We start from the raw sequence: 20,219 nt of genomic DNA on the forward strand, positions 1-20,219 counted from the left end.
ACATTGTATCTCGAGGAACAAAATTTGGTAGGAAAGGAGAATACGCGGGGTCATAGATACTGCAGCCATGCGTCACCTTCGATGAACCTCTCGTCCAAGAAAGGCTGGGCCTCCGCCTCCGTTAGCACATACGACCATGGAACACGACGCATGCCGTTTGCTCCTGGACCCGTGCAGTTGAACTCGCCGTAGAAAACAGTCCTGGAGCTCCACCGCAAAATCCAGATATCTCCATGAGAAGAACGATCATCCAGCTTAAAATTGAGATGTGATGACTTACATGTCTCTGGATGAATCCCCCCAGTCGTCCCAGCCGCCGGGGTTGATAACGGAGTCCATATAGCAGTAGAGGAAGACGACGCGAGAGAAGGGGCCCCAAGCACGGCCCAGGTACACCAAGCCATTCCCCAGGATCCGGCAGTTTACGAACGAGAAGCCCGTGTTGTCACTCGCGTTTTGCCTCTTTTGAGCAGTCAGCGCTCCGCTGCCAATGGCGTTGAGCTCGCAATCCTAACAGACACACAAAACCGCTCTTGAGCAACGTCACTCGGCCACAGGCCCATGCAAACCTTGTACAGGGAGCGGCCGTTGCCGAATATAAAGTCCACCGATCCCTGGATGAAGCAGCTCTTGAAGTAGTGACGGCCCGAGTGATCGTACAGAGTGTCTTGAGCACCAATGAAGTTGCACTCGTAGAATGCAGCCATGTCTCCGGTGATTTGGAACGCCACGGCTTGCGAGCCGGCGGGCTGCACCGGAGCCGAGTTCTATGGAAATGAAACACCATAGAAGTCAGAGAAGTTGACGGGAGAATTGAATTCACCTTGAACGTGATACCCCTGGCACTGAAGTAGGGAGCACTGACGTGAACCGTGGCTGTGTGGAACGTCCCAAGGTGAGAGCCATCCACGCCCAGTTTTCCTGCGTAGTCATCCCATACAATCGTTGTTAAGTCGGCCCCTGATCCTTGAAGCGTAATGTATGGCTTGCTTTCCACGATCTTCACTTTCTCCCTGGGACAACGGCACGATCATATCAAATGGCAGGCAAATCTACACGTTCTGAGAGAAAGAGAGATCAGAAACTCACTGGTAGACCCCCGGCGAGACAAAGATGGTGATTGGGACGGTGTTGTTCACCGGGACAGCATCGATGGCCTCTTGAACGGATGCATGGTCGCCATTCCCGTCCTGATCCACCACCACGAAGCTGGTCGTGAGGTTGGAATCGAAGAACTTGTGCTGTAGCCACCCAACCTTGGGCGATGCCTGTCGATGCCTTAGCTTGCATTGTGTCTCAATCTCCCTCAGCCAATCCACATAGCGCTTCCGATTCTCCGGGCAAGATCGACAGGAAGGAGAAGAAGACGACATCGCACTCTGATTGACGCGCATGGCGCCAGCAGCACGGGGAGCGCCGGCGGTGCCATCGCTCGCATCCAAACTCACGGAGCCGGGATCCAACGCGAGGCTGCCCAATGCCGGACACAGGAAAGAATGCGAGCTGACGACGAGCGCGAACATGGACATGATTGCCCATCGCGATGTTTGGCGAGCGCGAGCCATGGGCTCCGGTGCTCCACGGCCGGGGCGCCCAACGCGAAAGGTGAAAGCTTTAGGGCCCAAAGTGCGTGAGCTATCTAAAATGTGCCACCACTCCACATTTCAAACCCCACGCGAATATGCGCCACCCCTCCGGCACTTAGCTGTGAACTTGAAAGCATTCGAGGCGGGGAAAGCGTTGCAGCAGTTCTTCCCTGGATCGTCTCTGCCAGAGAAACAGTGATAGCATCGTGTTCGTCGTGCTTCGGGGCTCACACACCTTAATGTTGATGCATCCGTTCACGTCGAGCGTATGCAGTGTCTTGGAGCAGTAGCATGCCAAGGCGTCCAATCCTTCGTCCGTCACACCCAGAATACCGTGTAGGCTGCGAAAGAAGCAATCACTTGACTCACAGAACAGCAGACAACGAAGAGAGAATGGCCTCGTTTACCTCAAAAGCTTGAGCGGACAAGTCAGTGCTTTCAGTCCAGCGTCCGTGATCCTCACGCACCTGAGGACAGCGAGTGACACCAATGGATGCAAGCGTATGAAGCTTACCAGCTCAGACACAGGGACTCGAGTTTATGGCACTTTGAAATCGAAACTAAGCAGTCGGATGAAAGTTCCTGCACAAGCATCACCGCCGGATAAAAGTGCCCGGATGACGTTTCTTGCATACCTGTGCACCAGTTAGCTCCAGGACTTTGAGTTCCTCAAGGTTTCCAATCAGAGCCAAAGATTTGGGAGTGAATCTGTGACGCGAGGCAAGAGAAACACATTCAGGTCCTTGAAAGAAACGAGGCCTACTTATACTTACCCAGAGAGAGCGTATAAATAGAGCTCCTCCAGCTGCAAGCACACGTTCAAAATCTCGCAAAGCCCCTCGTCCGTTAGTTTCACGCACCTTTCACAAGAACTAGACGTTTAGAAAGGCAACCGAGGCAATAAACGCATATAGATGCAAACCGCGTGAGGTTCAAGCTTCGTATGGATGGACTGTGCTCCGCGAGGTGGCGCATGCTTTGATCCGTGATACTCTGCTCAAAGAATCACTAGTACCAAAGCCTGGGAACGTTGCGAACTATGAAAAGGCTCCGAACCTTGCAACCACTGAGGTTTAAAAGCTCCAGCTCCTTTAGATTGGTGACGATGCTTTTAACGGCAGCATCCGTGACCCTGCATTCATGCCATTATTATATTTACACCAGGCTCAAGAGAATGACAAACCACGACTTACTTGAGGTTCCAGTAGATCTCTAGTTTCGTGATGCTTCTACACTCGGAGACTACTGCCTCGACTCCAGCATCAGTTATCTTCTGGCATGCATTAAGGTTGAGACGCTGCAGCTTCTAAACAAAGAGTCTAGTAGGGACGAGCAAGAACACAAGAGAATTTCCACACCTTGCACTTTACAGCAGCCAGGTGCTCGTCTTGCACATCCTGTCCGAATTCCAGGTTGATCTCCTCCACGTCCTGGTACCGCGCCTAAGCAAGCTCGCGGTTTGTCAGCCCACGCGCCAAAACGTAGCAACTTTTACCAGCAAGAGAGCAGCCAGCAGGCGCCTCCCGGCCTGACTCTTGCCTTGCAAATCGATCGCCTTCAAAAGAAGAAACAAGGAGCGTCAGTGCAAAGATCGATCGAGGATAGAATCACACCTTCCAGAGGGACGCGTGAGACAAGAGCACGCCACGGCAGGCGGTGTTGACGCAGAGCAGCGCGCACAGATCGCGCTGCGGGAGATGCGAGCTGACGAGCAGCATTACCTGCGACACGCGCTCCTTGTCCATGAGCAAACAAACTGGCTGGACCTAGGTAGGGCAAAGTCTTGTTATATCAAATCAATCCATGGTGCCAGCCTCGACCGGGAGCGCCATGCGGGTCGCCGTGGCTCAAATGACTTCCACCTCCAGCATCGATCTCAACTTCGCCACTTGCCAGCGCCTGGCCAGAGTAAGAAGAAGAGTCTCAAGCTCTCCATCGGCTTGCATTGCGTTGGATTGTGAGTGGGCAGGAGGCTGCTGACGCCGGAGTGAAACTGCTGAGCTTACCCGAGTGCTTCTCCTTCATTGGTCGCCGAGGCGACGAGGCACTGGCGATTGCGGAGCCTCTCGACGGGCCGATTTTCCGGAGGTACCAAGCCCTGGCGAGGTAGGAAAGGATGGCCTTCTTCTCCTCGTCTCCTCTAAGCTAGCTGCGTCTCTTGGTAGAGATTTGGGCTTGTGGCTCTCTCTGGGCGGATTCCAAGAGAAGGGGCCGGACGAGGACCACGCGTATAACACTCACGTCCTGCTCGACGACCTTGGCTCAGTGCGCTCGTGCTACAGGAAGGTCCACCTGTAAGTAGAAAACGTAGAAGTTCTCGTCATCTTTCTCATTGCCTGGCTTCCAGGTTTGATGTGGATGTTCCCGGAGGCCCAGTTCTAAAGGAGAGCAATCGCACTGCTCCTGGTGAGTGAGTGATGAGTGAGCTAGTACTAGTTTACGCAAGTTTTTGGACAGGAACACAAGTGGTTACTGCTCAAAGCCCGGTAGGCACACTCGGTCTGACGATATGCTACGACTTGAGATTCCCGGAGCTGTACCAGCGTCTCAGGTTTACGGAGAATGCCCAGGTCTGGACGATGATCTTCCTCACTACCTCGTTTCAGCTGGCTTTTTTGGACAGGTGCTGCTTGTTCCTTCGGCATTTACTCGCAAGACTGGAGAAGCGCACTGGGAGCTCCTCCTGCGAGCTCGTGCTGTTGAAACGCAGTGCTACGTAAGCTTTGTTATATCTCTCCTCGTCTTTCCTCACAGTCCGAGCCATAACATAGGTTCTTGCGGCGGCTCAGTCTGGGAAGCACAACGATCTCCGGGAAAGTTATGGTGATGCGATGATTATTGATCCTTGGGGAAGCGTCGTTGCAAGGTGTCCAGGTTGGATCCTCTACTTCTATGTCTCATGATCAAGAAAGCTCCGTCGGTGGTGCAGATAGATTGGTGACGGGCATCGCAGTGGCGGACATAGACGAGGAGCTTCTCAAGACAGTGAGGAGGAACATGCCAATTGCCGAGGTAATACTCTCGTCTCTTTCGTCTGTGACGCACTGGCATGTCCTCTCCTTTGCAGCATCGCAAGTATAACATATACGGGAGTGACCGCCAACTATCAACACTTTAAGGAGCTCTGGAACGTCTGTAAACAAGTTCTTCATCTAAGTCCTCTCGGCCTTGCGTTTCAGAGCCAAGGACTTGCTAAGTCGAGCTCGGCTGCTGTCGGCTACTTCATCCTCGCTCCCACTGTCGGAGACAATGAGAGGATCCTCACCGCTATCAGTCTTGGAAGTGTCCTCCTCACCTTCGTCAGTGCGAGTCGGTTCGAATGGTTTGTTGGTTGACAGCCATCTTGCTTGTTTTGGTGCTTGTTGAAGAGCTCGACAAGTTTCCTGGTGAAGACTGGCGACGACTCGAAAGTCCTCAGCTTGTCCAGGGCCGTTCGAAGACTCTGCTCGAACTGCCTGAGTAGTTTCATGCTTTCCGCTGACTAGTAGTTTTTTCCCACGCAGTTTCGCTGCTTGTCCAAGGCTAGTGGCAACCGGCTCACTAACCTCTGTCACAGGATCGGCAAGAACTCCACCGCCTTCGTGGTCTTGTGTCGCATGCTTCTCCGTAAACTGTTTTGCTTTCATATCAAACGCCGGACGATTGTGTTTGTACTCGGCAGCCTGTCGACATATTAGTTTAGGGGGTCGACAAAAGAGGAAAACTACTCACAGTTTCGCTCATCAACCCGTCATCTGGATTTGGCTCCGATAGCAGCAGTCTGATGCACAGCAGTAACGTCGCGATGTTCATCGAAGGCTTCCAAGAGCCCTGAAAAGAATTGAACTGAGAGCGCACACTAGAATTTCGTGCCACTTACGTTTGGAGGCATGTGGAGCAGATCTAGGCAAATGTGGCCACCGCTGTCAATGTTTGGATGGTAGATTGGAGTTTTAAATCTCACACTGGGGGGCTCAAAAGGGTATCTACACGTAGCCACACCACATTTTTCTAGATTGCTCGCCAAAAGCATCATCCCTTACCTCTGGGGTATCTCAATGTCGAGGAAGAACATGCCGTTGGCATAAACGGTCTCCTCGGGGCCTTGAATCTCTGCCACGCCATACATGAGAGATCGACTTGCCAATGTCGATTCGAGTGAATGGAACGATTACCCACGAGCTTGAAGATGCGTGAGAGTGTCTTGCGAGGGCCAGACACACGCACCTGGCGGAGGATTCGATTGCATCAGCTGCAGCTCCTTGCGCAGCCTTGCGGCTTGCCTCGCCGCCATAGCCCTTCCCGCCAATTACCACCCTTTGAAACCTTAGGGCAACTAACTTTGTTTAACAAAAAAGTGTAAGCTGTGATGTCATAAACCCTAGAACGAGGAGGAAGGAGCTGCTATGGCCGTGAAAGCGGAGACACTGGAGTGGAAGAGAAGGTACGTGTTGCCTGCCTGCACTCCATGAGTCAATGTGGCATTCCCTGTCCAGATCGGTTGTCATTGTCGCGCTCACGGTGCTCACAAGCTCACAAGGGATCCTGATTGCTTGGACCAAGCGTGCGGGATTCTACAAATACAGTGTCACAACGGCAAATTTCCTGGTCTGTGTTGGGTGAGATTTGCTGCCATTGCTTTGCTCAATTCCACTTTCTGTCTGCAGGTGGAGCTTCTAAAATGCGTTATTTCTCTTGTGGCTTTGTTCAGAGTGTGGCAAAACGAAGGCGTCACGGAGGATAACAAGTAATGCGCAGTATGCATTCTCCACCCACCTCAGAATTTTGTTTGTTTCCTCTTTTCCTTTGCTTGACATTCTTTCTCTTTTCTACTTGTCCAGGCTCAACACAACATTTGACGAAGTAAAAGTTTATCCGATTCCGGCAATGCTCTATCTCGTCAAGAATCTCTTGCAGGTACTTGAGATACAATTTTTTCGCTTTCTCTGTGCTCATGCCTTGTGTCTGTCGTAGTATTACATATTTATCTACGTGGACGCACCAAGCTATCAGGTCCTCAAGAATCTAAATATTATCAGCACCGGTGTTTTGTACTGGCTATTCTTGAGCAGAAAGTAAGTGTCTCAACATTTTTTAGAGAGTGTCAGCATAATAACGTGTTGAATGTTATCAAGGCTGTCAAACATCCAGTGGTGTGCGTTTCTCTTATTGGCTTTGGGTTGTACCACAGCGCAACTTAACCCATCGTAAGTGCCGTTATTCCGACTGCCTTGTTTACCTTCTCATTGTTTCCTTCCGATTGGAAGATCCGAGCACGTGTTCCAGACTCATATGGAAGGCTGGACAATGGCTATTGTAAGAACGTTTTCTGTTTGAACACATTGACACATTCTTCTCATGTTCGCAGATCATGGCTTTGCTAAGTGGTTTCGCTGGTGTCTACACCGAGGTAGCCTTATCTGCTTTTAGTGTCATAGACTACTCGCGTTCACCATATTGTCTTTGCTTGCGCAGGCAATCATGAAGAAGAGGCCATCTCGGAACATCAATGTTCAAAACTTCTGGCTCTACATCTTCGGTGTGGTTTTCAACTTTGGAGCAATGGTTGTGCAAGACTTCAACGCGATCGCCGAGAGGTGAGCCTCACTTGCTCAAGCATTTCCTTGTTCTACGCCGCATGCTTGCAGGGGCTTTTTCCATGGATACACCATGAGCACGTTTATTATGATCATCAATCATGCTCTAAGGTGAGCCCTGCACCACATCGGTTTTTTCCAGAGTCCTAGCTTGTTTCACTTCCAGTGGCATCGCTGTATCCTTGGTTATGAAGTTCGCAGACAACATTGTCAAGGTATAGCGACTATAGTGATTGTATTGTCAATCAAGGCACTCATGCAAATGTGGTTTGTAATTTCTTCTTCTTCTCACAGGTGTATTCCACATCTGTCGCAATGCTCTTCACTGCTCTACTGTCGATGGGCCTCTTCGGGTTTCGCCTGACTCTTCCATTCTGCCTTGGGACAATGTAAGCCGAGTGACACGAGCAAAACCCTTTCGTTTCTCCAACAGGGCGTGCTTGTGACTTGCAGGATAGTTTCCGTGGCCGTCTACTTACACTCCCAAGGGAAAGCCACATGAACAGGAGACGAGTTGGGTGTATTTCTATTTGGATTTTTGTTTACATGCATTGCTGACAAAGGTGGTGACGTCGAGGAATCTAGTTAACCGACTCTTAGATATTTTGAGAAAAGAGAATGGCGGCCGGTGACGTGACATGACTAGAGTGCAAAACTGGTGTCCATGCGCTCCACCACGTGGCCGCGGGAAAAGGTTTTGGATGTCTCTCGCAGGCAGGTGCCCACGGGCGGATTAATGGCGGCCACGACCATCAGTGGCACCACCATCGCCTCGCCTCGCCCCGGGACAGCGCCGCTCAGCATCCACATTACTGGCGTCCCTGGCGCCGGCGACGACAGTTGGATCCGCGACGCTTTGCTGCTGGAGAGCCTGGATTCCAATCCCGCCACTTGCTCGGGAGGAGGATTCGAGTACGCCGACGACGATCACGTCGATTTCCCTGCCGCGTCCCCGTCTGGTTGGAGCTCAGGATCCGTCACCCCGAAGAAGCTCGTGCTTCGGGCGAGCAGCGTCTGCCCGAAGGCTCCGCGCAAGCGGAGGGCGGCAGCAGCTATGAATAGGAGCCAGAGGGAGACGTTTAACTCCGCGGAGCTAGAGGAGTTCTTGTTGGATCAAGAGCTGCGTTTCAAGTCAGACAGGCAGGCTGATTGATTAGCTAATACCCAAGCTTTTCTTTTCTTTTGCCATTGTGCAAGCTCAAAAGCAGTGCAGCGTAGTATATAAGATATTTACATTGATTCTATGGAGTGACGCTTTGATTTATTGATCAGTGAAGATTTGTTTGTGATCGTCACGGTAAAAGAACAAAACAAAAAAAGCGTTTTTGCCCAGTTCAATCATTTGCACGTTGGTTAACCTCATACTCTTGCACGAGCTCAGGCGCCACGTTGTCGCTTGGCTCCCACGAGTCCTTGTCCGAATCCGCCCACTTCACCAGGTACTCGATGCTCTCGCCTTGGACGCGCTTGTCCAAGATCCTCTCGACAATCCCATACTCGAGCCCGGCCTCGTAGTCCTTGATCAAATCGTCCGAGATCTCACTCGCCGGGAGCCAGCTATCGGGTGTCTCGTCGCTCCACTTGACCAGGTACTCCACCTTGTTCCCTGCCGCCATCCGCTTGTCCAACACCTGATCCACGGACACCGTCTCGTAGCACGCCTCGTCCAGGAGCCTCACCACTTGGTCCAGCGCCAGCCGCCGCGCAAACTGCAAAGGATTGGCTTTCGGTGTCCGGTTGAGGAGATCCTGGGCCAGCTTCAAGGAGCTCCTGCCTTTCGAGTCCTCCACGTCCGGATCGGCCCCCAGCTCCAGCAAGGCCTTGACTACATTCGAGTGTACATAGCCCGCAGCAATGTGAAGCGCTGTGTACCCGTCTTGATCCTGCCAGTCTATGTCCGCTCCAGCCTCGATCAAACTCCTGACGCAGCTCTCCGATCCCAGCCCCGCGGCAAACAGCAGCGCCGTCCTCTTGTTGTCGTCGATGGCATCAACGTCCCTGCCCTCGTCCTCGAGCAGCTCCATAAGTTTGCTTTCGTCCGCCTTCTTCGCGCCCTGCCACCACGGAGTCACGTACTCGGACAAGACGTCGCCGGCAATGTTCTCGGCCGGCTCCCATGTGTCCGGATGATCGTCCTTCCACTCGATCAGGTACTGCATCTCGCGGTTCACTACCCTGCTTCCCAAGATCCTGTTCACCTCTCCAAAGTTCTCGTGAGGAGCCGCCAAGCTCCCGTTGTCTTTCCCGATAGCAAGCGCTTCCTCTGCTTGGACGGCTGGTTTCTCTTGAACACACCTCAACCTTGTCCTGGGCAATCGCGGCAGCGAGAACCTGCTGGGGACGGCGAGCTGAGCAGTCCCAATTCCAGGGAGCGCAGCTCTTAGTGTCGCTGCTGAAAGACCTAGACTGACGCCTGCCATTCTCTTCAGATCTTACCCCTGCGCTTCTCCGGCTCGCCGACATCGATCGCCCATCGCCAAGCGCGCACCCATGGATAATGTTTTTCGGAGCAAAGGCCATTAGAAACTCGCCACGTGGCTAAGGATGCCACGCCAGCCCTTAGGTTACCTAGATGCCCAGTCGCTGCTTGAGAAGTTTATAGCGTCTCACCCAATGAAGAAAGGCAATCTTCTACCCAGAAACTACCAGTGAAAAGAGGGCCTTAGATGTGAGAATTTCTCACCTTTTGCACATGGCAAGTTCTTTTTATCGCTTGCTCTTGCATGCATTGAAGGGTTTTGATTTTGTATTCTATTTCCCCTTGGATAACCTCAAGTAAAAGTTTTATTTGGTTCTTGCAAAGTGGATCTTCAAAGTACGGCTTGAGTAAGTTTATGTGGAACACTGGGTGCATCTTCCCCATCTCTCGAGAAGTCGAAGACAGTAAGCCACTTTATTGATTCGTGCCTCAATCTTGTAAACCCCCGTGAACTTGCTTAAGGAACTCAAGATCAATTCATTTATAGGAATATATGTATTTTTACCTTTGGGTCAACTTTTGGTTGATCCCACTTGGTAGCCTAAGGTTTTTGGTGTTTAGCCACACGTTCTCCCTAACTTAGAACTCTACATCCCGATGTTTCTAGTTCGCATATTTGGTTTGCCTTTGTTAAGCCCATTCCAAACAATCCCTCACTAGATTCCAAATGTTAAGTCTCTCCACCGTGAATGCTTCCACTGTGAGTAACTCTCCATGGTACTCGGCCACGCCGAGCTCCATAAGACCTTCAATAACTCACCCATTGATGACTTCCCATGGATTCACCCCGATACTCGAATGTGGTGAATTGTTATAATACATTTCCGCAAGTCCCAAATGACTTACCCAATCGGTCTGGTCTCCTGAGACATAACATCACAAATAATCCTCCAACTACCTATTCACCCTTTCCATTTGTCCGTCTGTCAAGAAGTGTTAGTGCCATCAAACTTGACTTAATACCCCATACCTGTCTATGAGTGATAGGCTGTGCTGAATTTCAACTTGGTGCGATACTGTTTTAGGAGAGTCCTCCAGAACCTACTAGTGAAGATTTTATCTCGATCTGAGATGATCTCTTCTGGCCTTCCCCGCACTCAAACCATTTGTTCGAAGAACAGCTTCACCACACCTTCTGCATCCACTTCTGTTGTGATGGGTATGAAATGTGCCATTTGTGAAAATCAATCCATCACCACGAATATCGCATCAAACCCCTCGCTTGGGGGGAGTCCCGTGATGAAGTCCATTTTAAAACATTTCCACTGACAATCTAGAATTGGGATGCTTTGCAACAAGCCCCCACTAGCGTTAGTCACGGCTTTGACCTGCTAACATGTTGGATATGTCTTTACATAGTCTTGGACATCCTTAGCCATATTTAGCCAGTAGTACTTCCTTTTGAGTAAGCCTATTGTTTTGGGCACTCTGCCGTGTCTGGCAAGAGGTCTGTCATGACACTCTTCTAAGGCTACCTTCCTTAGTTCCCCTTTTGGAACATATACCCTCGTTTGCTTGTAATAGATGAGTTTGTTGCGTTCTGCATAACCCGTTTTCTCTTCCGTTGGCAGCTCACCTGTTTGGTGAGCTTCCCGTGCTTCTAGATTCCTCAGCAACACTTCTTGTGCTAGACCATCGTTCTCATATGTTGTCCGCACATTGTCCCAAAAGGTTGCTGTCACGCTGGATATTGCTAACTTCAAACTCGCTTTTCAACTTAGCGCATCTGCCATGATGTTGCTCTTCCCAGGCTTGTACAGAATCTCGCAATCAAACTTAGCCAAAGCATTGGCCCACCAACCCTATTTCCCCCTTAGGTCGGGCTGTGATAAGAAGTGTTTTGTTGCCATATTGTCTATGTAAACCTTGAAGTGTCTCCCAATTTAGTGTCGCCACTCCTTGAGTGCCTTGACCACCGCAAACAATTCCTTCTCGTGGGCAAGCCACTTCTGTTGAGCCTTTTCCAACTTCTTCGAGAAGAACACTATTGGATGGTTGTCTTGCTTCAAAACTGCGCTCAACGCAAAATCTGAAGCATCCGTTAGTCCTTACCAAAGTCTGGTAACGCCAACACAAGAGCCTTCCTCAACTTTCCTTTGAGGTGGACAAATACCGCATCGCATTCCGCTGTCCATACCATCTTCCCTTTTCTCGTTTAGTCTATTAAGGGTAGAGCTACTCTTGAATAGTGTCTGATAAACTTTTGGTAGTAGTTGCATAGCCCCAAGAACACCCTCAACTCATGTACACTCGATGGTCGCTCCCATTCCTAGATCGCTTGGACCTTCTCCAGGTCTACCTTGAGCCCGTCCTGGCCCACCACATGCCCGAGAAACTTTACCTTTTGTTGACCCTAATACAAAATACATTGCAATACATCGTCATTCTGCCTATCTATTCGGCTCTTCACAGCAATGTCTTACTTACCCACCGCCTTCAAGGGATCAAAGGCGTGGGACTAGCACCTTCAAGCACTTGTTCACAGTCTCAACTTAGCTTGGCACAAGCAGGTGAGTGCATTCTTCTTGTAGTGTAGTTTTAGATTTAGGGACTAGATTAGATTTGAATCTCCTAGGAAGATCTTGTGTGGACGTTTTCCTCTCAGTCCAGAGAGTCCAGGAGTTTTCACTGGCGACCACGGTGGGATAGAGCAGATCAAGACGATCATTTTCCCCAAAACTTCAAGGAAAACGGACCAAAGACGCTCAAGAAAATGGCATAGGAAGAAAAAGCCCCAAAAATCAAGAAAAACAAGACCGTAAAACAAAAACGGTGGAAGAGCATGAAGGAATGAAGAAAAAAATGGAGCGTAAGACCAAAAGATGAAGAACACTTGAAGATTGAAGCCACCCAAGTAGTGGAAAACTTGGAGCGTACGCGTAACTATTTTTGGCGAGAGGTTGAAGAAAGCGAATATTCCAAGAATCTGCGAGAAGGAAACGACCAAGGGAAAATTCTAGCGGCTGGAGATGGAGGAAGAATGAAAAAGCACGACTGCCCATTTGGAGACACAAGCTGTACAAGATACGAGGACTGCCTTTTGTGTGGTTTCAGAAATTGTGCAAAACCGTACAAGCAATGCTATCCAAAATGGCGATGTGACACTTGCAAGCAAGCAAAAGCTAGACTTCGAATCAAGGATGAAAATGCCATAGCGGAGGAGAGAAGAAAACGAGAAGAAATAGCGCAAGAAAATGACACTAAAAAGAGAGACGATAGTTTAGAACAAGCAGCGAAACAAAGCTTTAGTTGCTTACAAAAACTTCAAGAAACGATTCTGTGACTCTTCTACAAATTGTCTAGCAGATAGGAAGGATGCAAAAATGAGGAAATGTTGAAAGAAAAATATGTTTACTTCGATTTCTTTGCAACTCGAAGAATCCTGACTTGGGTGTATCGCGGACACCTCTTTCAACAAACAATTGTCGAATTCCTAGGCATACACAAACATGAAACTTTTCAACCATTAACGCTTGCTTTCAACACTGATTTGACGAGAGTCATAGCAGCAATAGAGTGTGGAACCTTTGAACCACAAGTTCGTTGGTTTGTGGACACTCTTAGATTTAGAGATTTCGAAGAGAACGCGGAATTACTTTACCGACTTCTTCAAAGTCCTCTTCGTGTAACGCTACCAACAAGCACTCTTATCGAACTATATACTATAGCATATTGGCACCGTTTAGGACGGACGAGAATAGCTGGGGAATTAAGAAATCAAGGACAAGGCCATCAACAAAATCGAATTCGGAATTCGAGATTAAGAAACCGACGGGACCCTGAACTTGAGACAAGTTCAAGCGAACGACTTGGAAACTCGAGGATAACAAGTCGAAGGAGGAGAAATTTAAGACAGGATCACAATAGGCCAAGATTAAATACAGTACCGAACTTCAACTTTGACACTGAGGTCCAACGCCGAAACCCCAGCCTAGAGCAACATATCACTCGCAACCAACAAGGAAGAGTGCGTCCAAGCAGTCTCAACATTTTGAGGAGTATTTTAGGAGATCCTGCATCGAGGATTCAAACTTATAATGCAAGAGTGTTAATTGAGACTATCCCTTGGGAAGTTCGTGAAGCGATTGACTCTGATCGTGAAAGAGAACGTGCTATACGACTGAGGGAAGTAGAACACCACTGGCAAGAACAGCATCAGGGAAATGCACCATCACGAAATTGATCATAGAGAAAATTGCGCTGGATAAACCCGCGCACACATAGGCTTAAAGCAGCAAGAATCTGTTGGAAACTATATTGTGACGTGTGAACGTCATTAGAGACTAGAAACATACGAGAATTAGGACATTAAAATACAACTACTGCTGTATTCAGCATTTTCAAATACTACCAACGACTAGGAAACACAAACACTCATAGTGAGAGCTCGCATTCCAGTACGACCAAGATATTGTAAGAGACCAAAACAATTGTTCAAGAATTTAGATAAGATTGCACTCCTAAAGAGAGTTGCAATCGTTTGCATACCTGCTCGATCCCAAACTTGGAGAGCAGCACCAAATATCACTAGCAAACAGCTATATCGATCAATTTATGACACAACCGACCTCCTTCCACAAACAAAATCGTACTTACATACACCACCAGATTTTTCAAATACAAGACCTTTTCTGAGCTAGATACAGGAAAGTGACCTCGAAAAGAAACTCGGGAAGAATCAAGAAAGAAAAACTCGATTGAAGACTCAAGACACAAGAGCTTGACTTCGTATTTATACAACAAAATCACACTTGCAGAAGACTCAAGACACAAGAGCTTGACTTCGTATTTATACAACAAAACCAAACTTGCAACAGACTCAAGACGTAAAAGCTTGACTTTGCAATCTATGAAGAACAACATTTGACTCAAGACAATTTAGGCAACACATAAATTCAGGAAACTTACCTCAACATTCACGTTGAGAAGACTCAGCAAATTGAATGTACAAACACAAACCAGACCCAATCAAAATCCGGGAAAGAGATCTTCGACAAAAGAATCGAGAAGTGAAAAAGGAAGGGATAGAAAAAGAGAAATTAGAACAACAACAGCAACAAATTTTAGAAACGATATTAGAGAAGTACGACAAGGAGGATAAAGAGATTCAAGTTGCCGAGTCGAGCAACCCAGTTAAAGATAACAAAGAACTAAATATCGAAGACGCCCTAGAGTTTGAGGCATTTGAAGAAGCAGAATACATAGCACCAAAGTTTTACTTAAATCCAGACTCACCAGAACAACAATTTCACCAACAAAGTCTACAACTTCAAATGGCAATCATCAACCTAGCGACAGCCATAGGGAACATGATTTCCTATCCCATTTTTACTGGTGGAAAAACCGAAGATGCAAACCAGCATCTTAAACAATTTGATCAAATTGTAAAGATGAACAAACAGGAAGTGCATCGAGAAATACTTTTCCCATACACACTTAAAGGAAAAGCACTCGATTGGCATAATACACTCGATGATGCTTTGACCCATGATGAAAAGGTCACACAATTCAAGGAGCAATTCCAGACCGGTGGAACTCCAGAAGAACACTATGAGATCATCAAAAACTTCAAGCAAAAATCACGTGAAGGAATTCAAGATTACACTCGACGATTTAAGTTTCATGCAAAGCGTTGCAAGGATTTGATAACAGATAAAGGAAAGAGCTTATCCTATATCCAAGGACTCAAAGAAATCTATAGAAACATGGTAGCAATTGCTGCTGCAACAGAGAATCCAGATGATGAAAGTGTTGATACACTCTCCAAAGAAATCCTCACATTGGAAAAGAGATTCAAGCAATTCACAAAAGCTATACCTTCACAAACCGATGACGGTTCAGATGATGAAGAAGAGGAAGAAATACGCATTAAGACAAAGAAGAAAACACCAAAAGACCAAGACTTGAAGGATATAATCAGGAAAATCTCGCAAACCGAACTCAAAGCAGGAGTGTGGTGTACAAAATGTAAAAACGAGGGACATACATATTCGGAATGCAAGTTACAGTTTCCAAAGTGTCAAATTTGTGAAAGAGAAGGCCATACAGCCAAGAATTGCCGATTTAGGAATACAATGGAAGTTTCAAGAATCAAGAATACTTCTCGTCGAGAGCCTAATCTTCGATATCAAGGAAACTGGAATCAAAATGCACGACCACCACGCAATGAACCTCCAAGATATAACAATTATTATCAACGTGATGATAATTTGTACAATCAAAGAGGAAACTTTTACCGTCAGAACAATCGCAACTACAATAGAATACCCCCTCAAGATCAAAGACCAAACAACTATTCTGGAAACTATGGAAGAAACTACAATGCATATCAGCAACGTGATGACAACTACCAATGTCCTCCCCCACGAAATTACAATTATGATCAAGAACCATATCGCAACTATAATCAAAGACCACCTCAAGCTCAAGGTTACAATTACAACCAGCGACCTGCACCACAACAAGATAATCGACCTCGGCAACCTTACCAAAATGCAAATCGTGAAAATAACCAAGTCGTAAACAATCAAGCTCCAAGAGCAAGACCACCTGCAGCACGGAATGTTGAGGTCGAAGTCGAAGACTCACAAACTTATGAAGAACCAGCAATACGAGCAATCACGAGACAACAATACAAGTATCAACAACCAGATAATTTGGAAGAACAAGATCACGATGATGAACTGGAAATTATCCCAGAAACCGAATGGAAGAAAAGCAAGAAAATACTTAAAGCAATTCAAGCTGAATTGCAAGCACAAGATCCAGAAACAATCAAAGAACACAACAAACAATCAAACAATCAAGAAACAAGAAGTTTTACCCAAGAGGAGTTGGCACCTGTTCAGCAGAAAGAAAAGTTTCATGTGGAAGAGCAAGCTGAAGCAAGGTTGAAGCAAAACCTAGTGGAAGATGAACAGCCTGATCAGATTGAGCAACCAGCAGAAGAAGACGAAGACCTGCAGTGGCTAAAGGTGTTTCAGACGCAGGAACTTGAGGTGGTGCTTCCGAAGTTTTGTGAGCAGACGGAGCAGAAGAAAAATTCAATGCCAGAGTTTGACGTGGAACAGGCAGCAGCTGGTCAAGCTGGCTTGGAGCAGAAAGCTGTTGTGAAGAAGAAAGAAGAAGATGTTAGACAACAAAGAGGTGTAGAAGTTCAGAACCTTGTGGAGCAGCCATCAAGAGGAGCCATATACCCAGGCCAAAGTTTGCACTTGAACGTGGCTGGTTTGAAGTTGGTGAAGAGACGAGGAAGTGTGTTTCTCAGGTTCTGGTGGGACAGAGGCAAGCTGGTTTCATCCTTTGTAGCTCTGTAGGAGTAGAGGAAGTAAGTAGTAAAGGAGCAAAACTGAAAGCCGTCCAGGAGAAGTCGTGGCTATTTCAAGTCGGATGTTTAAAGTTTCGAGAAGAGGCGTTTGTGCAACTGATCTCGGGAAGAAGCTGGTCAAATTCAGATCACAAGACTTTGAGGAAGCAGCTCAGACTTATGAAGAGGAGGAAGAGGAGGAGGAGCCACATGAGGGAGCAGCTACCCACGATGCAGCAATGGAGCAGTGACTGCGGGACGTAGCACAAGGCAGTCGTGGGAGAGTGGAGAAGGGAGAAAAAGACAAGCTCGAGGATTCAAGCTTAGGAAAGTAAACTTAAGAGGTTCAAGGTTAGGACTGTATTCCTAACCTTGACGTGAATAGTAGCAACTATAAAAGTAGGACTTAGAATGTTTTTAGACAGATCCCTAATACAAAATACATTGTAATACATCGTCATTCTGCCTATCTCTTTGGCTTTTCACAGCAATGTCTTACTTACCCACCACCTTTAAGGGATCAAAGGCGTGGGACTAGCACCTTCAAGCACATGTTCACAGCCTCTACTTGGCTTGGCTTAAGCAGGTAAGTGCATTCATTTTGTAGTGTAGTTTTAGATTTAGGGACTAGATTAGATTTGAATCTCCTAGGAAGATCTCGTGTGGACGTTTTCCTCCCAGTCCAGAGAGTCCAGGAGTTTTCAGTCACATTTGCTTTCTTTAGCATACAGTTTGTGTTCCCTTAGTTTCTCAAACACCTTCGTCAAGTGTTCGGCATGCTCCTTTGGTGTCTTGCTAAAAATCAGGATGTCGTTGATATAGACGACCACGAAGTGATCCAGATAGGGTACAAAGATGTGGTTCATCAATGCCAAAAACGTTGCCGACGCATTGCATAGCCCAAAGGGCATCACCAGAAACTCAAAGCTCCCATACCTGGTTTGACAAATTGTCTTCTTGACATCTTCCTCTGCTACCCTGATCTGGTAGTATCCTGACCTCAGGTTAATCCTCGAGAAGTATTTTGCCTTTCCCAACCTATTGAATAAGTTCTCAATCCTTGGCAAAGGGTACTTGTTCTTCTTTGTATATTTGTTGAGTAACCGGTAGTCCATGCACATGCGCATAGATCCATCTTTCTTTTTCACAAATAACACCGGCACCCCATACGGAAACTTGCTCAACCTAACATACTCTTTGTCCACCAGCTCCTCTAGTTAGCGCTTGAGCTCCTCGAGTTCCTTTTCGTTCAAACGATACGGGGGACGAACCACCGCCTCAGCACCCTCGACCAGCTCAATCTTATGTTCTATTAGTCATGTGGGGGGCAACCTCGCCGGTAGCTCCTCTGGCATGGTATCCTGGAATTGCTCCAACACCCGTTGGATCACTAAAGGTACTTCTTCCATTCCCGTCTTTTTGTCACTCCTCACCGAGAGTAAGCACAAAAATGCTACCTTGGTTCCGTGGGTTTGTCTCTTTTTGCTTGACTCTCCCACGTACTTGCTCGCTGGCCATAGAATTTGCCTTTCCGGAACTCAAGGACTCATTCTTAGAGAAACTCTTCTTGAATTTCCCTCTGTTATACATTCCCCTTGGTTTGGCCCCTTTGCTAAACGTGGACCCCGACCCCATCGTGTTCCCCTTTCACAAGTTATCGTTGAAATGCACTTTGATGGCCGCATCCAATGCTTCCTTGTAGTTGGTTGGGTTCCAACGTATCACCTCACCGCGAGCTTAAGTTTGCAAACTTGATATGAAGGCATGGAATGCATCCATATCCCCCATGTCCGTGACAAGTATCCTCTTTGCCATAAACCCATTCACATACTCCTGAATGGTTTTGGTCTGCTTTAGCCTACTTAGCTCGTCTCTTAGATGCAGAGTAGCATTTAGAGGAACGTAAGTCGTGCGGATCCTCACCTTCATCATTTTCCATGTGGCCACCGGTCCTTCGTTGGCCTCTGTCGTTTTCCACCAAGACTTGGCATTATTAGCCAAGTATGGTTTTGCACATGGGACCTTCTCTGAGCTTGGTAACCACAACGCTCAGAAGTAGTCCTCCATATCGTAAAACCAATCCTCCACCACCTTATAGTCGTTCACTCCCTTGAAGACCGGTGGGGGCTTTGGTTTGTACTTGGGAACTACTTGAGGGACTGATTCCACTTCTATCTGTTTGACCTTGTTTGGTTTTGCCTCAGTCCCTGCCGAAGGGTCCGCACCTTCTACGCTGCCAGCATCCATAGTCTTTTGCCTTTTCTTCTACTTCTCATCACGCTTTAGCTTGCATATGAGAATCTCCAGCAGGGCATTGGTCTGTGCCAATTGTCCTTCTAGCACATCCAATCGAGCCTTGGATGACCAAACCTCACCATTGGACTCTTGTTTGGAAGTTTCCTCACTAGAGTCCTCCTCATGCAAGGATTCCTCATCCATAGCCTCTTGTTCAACCGGAGGTTCTGTCTCTGCCTTGATTCATTTCTGCCCTGCCTTTGCCATCTCCTAGCAATCCGCCTCTATCCTTCACTAGAACTGAGGAAAAGACTCCGATACCAAATTGTAAGCCACAAATTTTTCATTTCTAATTTGCCAACTTACTTCGTCTATCCGACTAACACTACCTTGGCTTTTGCTAAGTTCCCTCGCCAAGGTTCTCACCTATTGTACCAGATCCTCCTTGGTTTCAACTACTCACTACACGAGCAACGGAGTGTTAGCCATCCATCTACGGATTCCCAAATCTCTCCCAATCCCCCTCCCTAGGTTAGACTGGACTTAAGGTTCAGCTACACTCCCCACAAGCACAAGCAGCCAAACACACCAAGCCTCTAGGTTCTTAATATCCCTTGGTACAACAAGGTTTGATTATGGGACCCTCTAAATCCCAAGCCTTGGGTGCAACACTTGCTTTGGGACATCGGGGAGAAACACCATGGCCTAACGGCCTGGTATGGGTACCTTTACACCCCCACTTCTATCCCAAAGGGAAGGTCCAAGCCCCTAGGAAGGGCGAGGACCAATGAGCCACAAGGTACTCAAGTGGGGCACCACTCCACATGAGCCAAAAGCACCGCAGTTGGTTTCCATTTCGGGAGTGGGAGCTGCTCTTGAGCACTTCCTTGGGTAGCCCCTCCAGCACCACCCGAGTCCATGCTCACTCCCACCCAAGGCCCCTCGGCCCCAGTCTCAACCTCAAGTCAATTTGGAAGCACCACTGGAGAGTTCCTTCAAGACTGGTTCCTAGACCTCACTATCCTTACTATATTTTT

At 47.8% G+C, this 20,219-nt stretch overlaps 6 protein-coding genes across 7 annotated transcripts; 2 read left to right on the forward strand and 4 right to left on the reverse strand.

Moving 5' to 3' along the window:
* Positions 1–21: 21 nt before the first annotated feature.
* On the reverse strand, positions 22–1,588 carry LOC9651500 (probable pectinesterase 53). Its single transcript, XM_002968878.2, has 5 exons — positions 1,090–1,588; positions 824–1,013; positions 570–767; positions 281–510; positions 22–201 (listed from the first exon to the last, which is right to left on the reverse strand). Exons 1-5 carry the CDS (start codon positions 1,563–1,565, stop codon positions 51–53), a joined length of 1,245 nt encoding a protein of 414 aa, XP_002968924.2. The 5' UTR covers positions 1,566–1,588; the 3' UTR covers positions 22–50.
* A 30-nt stretch (positions 1,589–1,618) lies between these two features.
* Positions 1,619–3,366, reverse strand: LOC9651501 (F-box protein At3g58530). 2 transcript variants are annotated; one of them, XM_024673564.1, is made up of 12 exons: positions 3,200–3,366; positions 3,082–3,141; positions 2,945–3,028; positions 2,780–2,889; positions 2,643–2,718; positions 2,509–2,579; positions 2,360–2,446; positions 2,222–2,294; positions 2,101–2,168; positions 1,994–2,053; positions 1,822–1,927; positions 1,619–1,767 (listed from the first exon to the last, which is right to left on the reverse strand). In XM_024673564.1, the coding sequence occupies exons 1-12, from the start codon at positions 3,329–3,331 to the stop codon at positions 1,702–1,704; spliced, it is 993 nt and encodes a 330-aa protein (XP_024529332.1). In that variant the 5' UTR covers positions 3,332–3,366; the 3' UTR covers positions 1,619–1,701. The 2 variants fall into 2 exon arrangements, with proteins under 2 accessions (XP_024529332.1, XP_024529331.1); XM_024673563.1 differs by having other exon boundaries at positions 2,780–2,892.
* Positions 3,351–4,889, forward strand: LOC9651502 (nitrilase-like protein 2). Its single transcript, XM_002968595.2, has 9 exons — positions 3,351–3,494; positions 3,556–3,692; positions 3,752–3,880; positions 3,934–3,992; positions 4,044–4,156; positions 4,210–4,302; positions 4,358–4,460; positions 4,516–4,598; positions 4,654–4,889. Exons 1-9 carry the CDS (start codon positions 3,390–3,392, stop codon positions 4,702–4,704), a joined length of 873 nt encoding a protein of 290 aa, XP_002968641.2. The 5' UTR covers positions 3,351–3,389; the 3' UTR covers positions 4,705–4,889.
* Positions 4,680–5,865, reverse strand: LOC9650753 (ubiquitin-conjugating enzyme E2 T). The gene is made up of 5 exons (XM_002968880.2): positions 5,745–5,865; positions 5,609–5,678; positions 5,446–5,551; positions 5,298–5,396; positions 4,680–5,248 (listed from the first exon to the last, which is right to left on the reverse strand). The coding sequence occupies exons 1-5, from the start codon at positions 5,857–5,859 to the stop codon at positions 4,739–4,741; spliced, it is 900 nt and encodes a 299-aa protein (XP_002968926.2). The 5' UTR covers positions 5,860–5,865; the 3' UTR covers positions 4,680–4,738.
* Positions 5,866–5,917: 52 nt separating this feature from the next.
* Positions 5,918–7,742, forward strand: LOC9651503 (CMP-sialic acid transporter 2). The gene is made up of 13 exons (XM_002968596.2): positions 5,918–6,009; positions 6,062–6,173; positions 6,233–6,312; positions 6,407–6,482; positions 6,540–6,640; positions 6,701–6,772; positions 6,833–6,881; positions 6,934–6,975; positions 7,041–7,162; positions 7,214–7,273; positions 7,329–7,377; positions 7,457–7,551; positions 7,616–7,742. The coding sequence occupies exons 1-13, from the start codon at positions 5,972–5,974 to the stop codon at positions 7,662–7,664; spliced, it is 945 nt and encodes a 314-aa protein (XP_002968642.1). The 5' UTR covers positions 5,918–5,971; the 3' UTR covers positions 7,665–7,742.
* A 664-nt stretch (positions 7,743–8,406) lies between these two features.
* LOC9650754 (signal recognition particle 43 kDa protein, chloroplastic) lies at positions 8,407–9,790 on the reverse strand. Its single transcript, XM_024673562.1, has one exon. It carries the CDS (start codon positions 9,580–9,582, stop codon positions 8,497–8,499), a length of 1,086 nt encoding a protein of 361 aa, XP_024529330.1. The 5' UTR covers positions 9,583–9,790; the 3' UTR covers positions 8,407–8,496.
* Positions 9,791–20,219: the final 10,429 nt, after the last annotated feature.

This window comes from Selaginella moellendorffii, unplaced genomic scaffold (assembly GCF_000143415.4).
Source record: "Selaginella moellendorffii unplaced genomic scaffold, v1.0 SELMOscaffold_11, whole genome shotgun sequence".
NCBI classification, from domain to species: domain Eukaryota; kingdom Viridiplantae; phylum Streptophyta; class Lycopodiopsida; order Selaginellales; family Selaginellaceae; genus Selaginella; species Selaginella moellendorffii.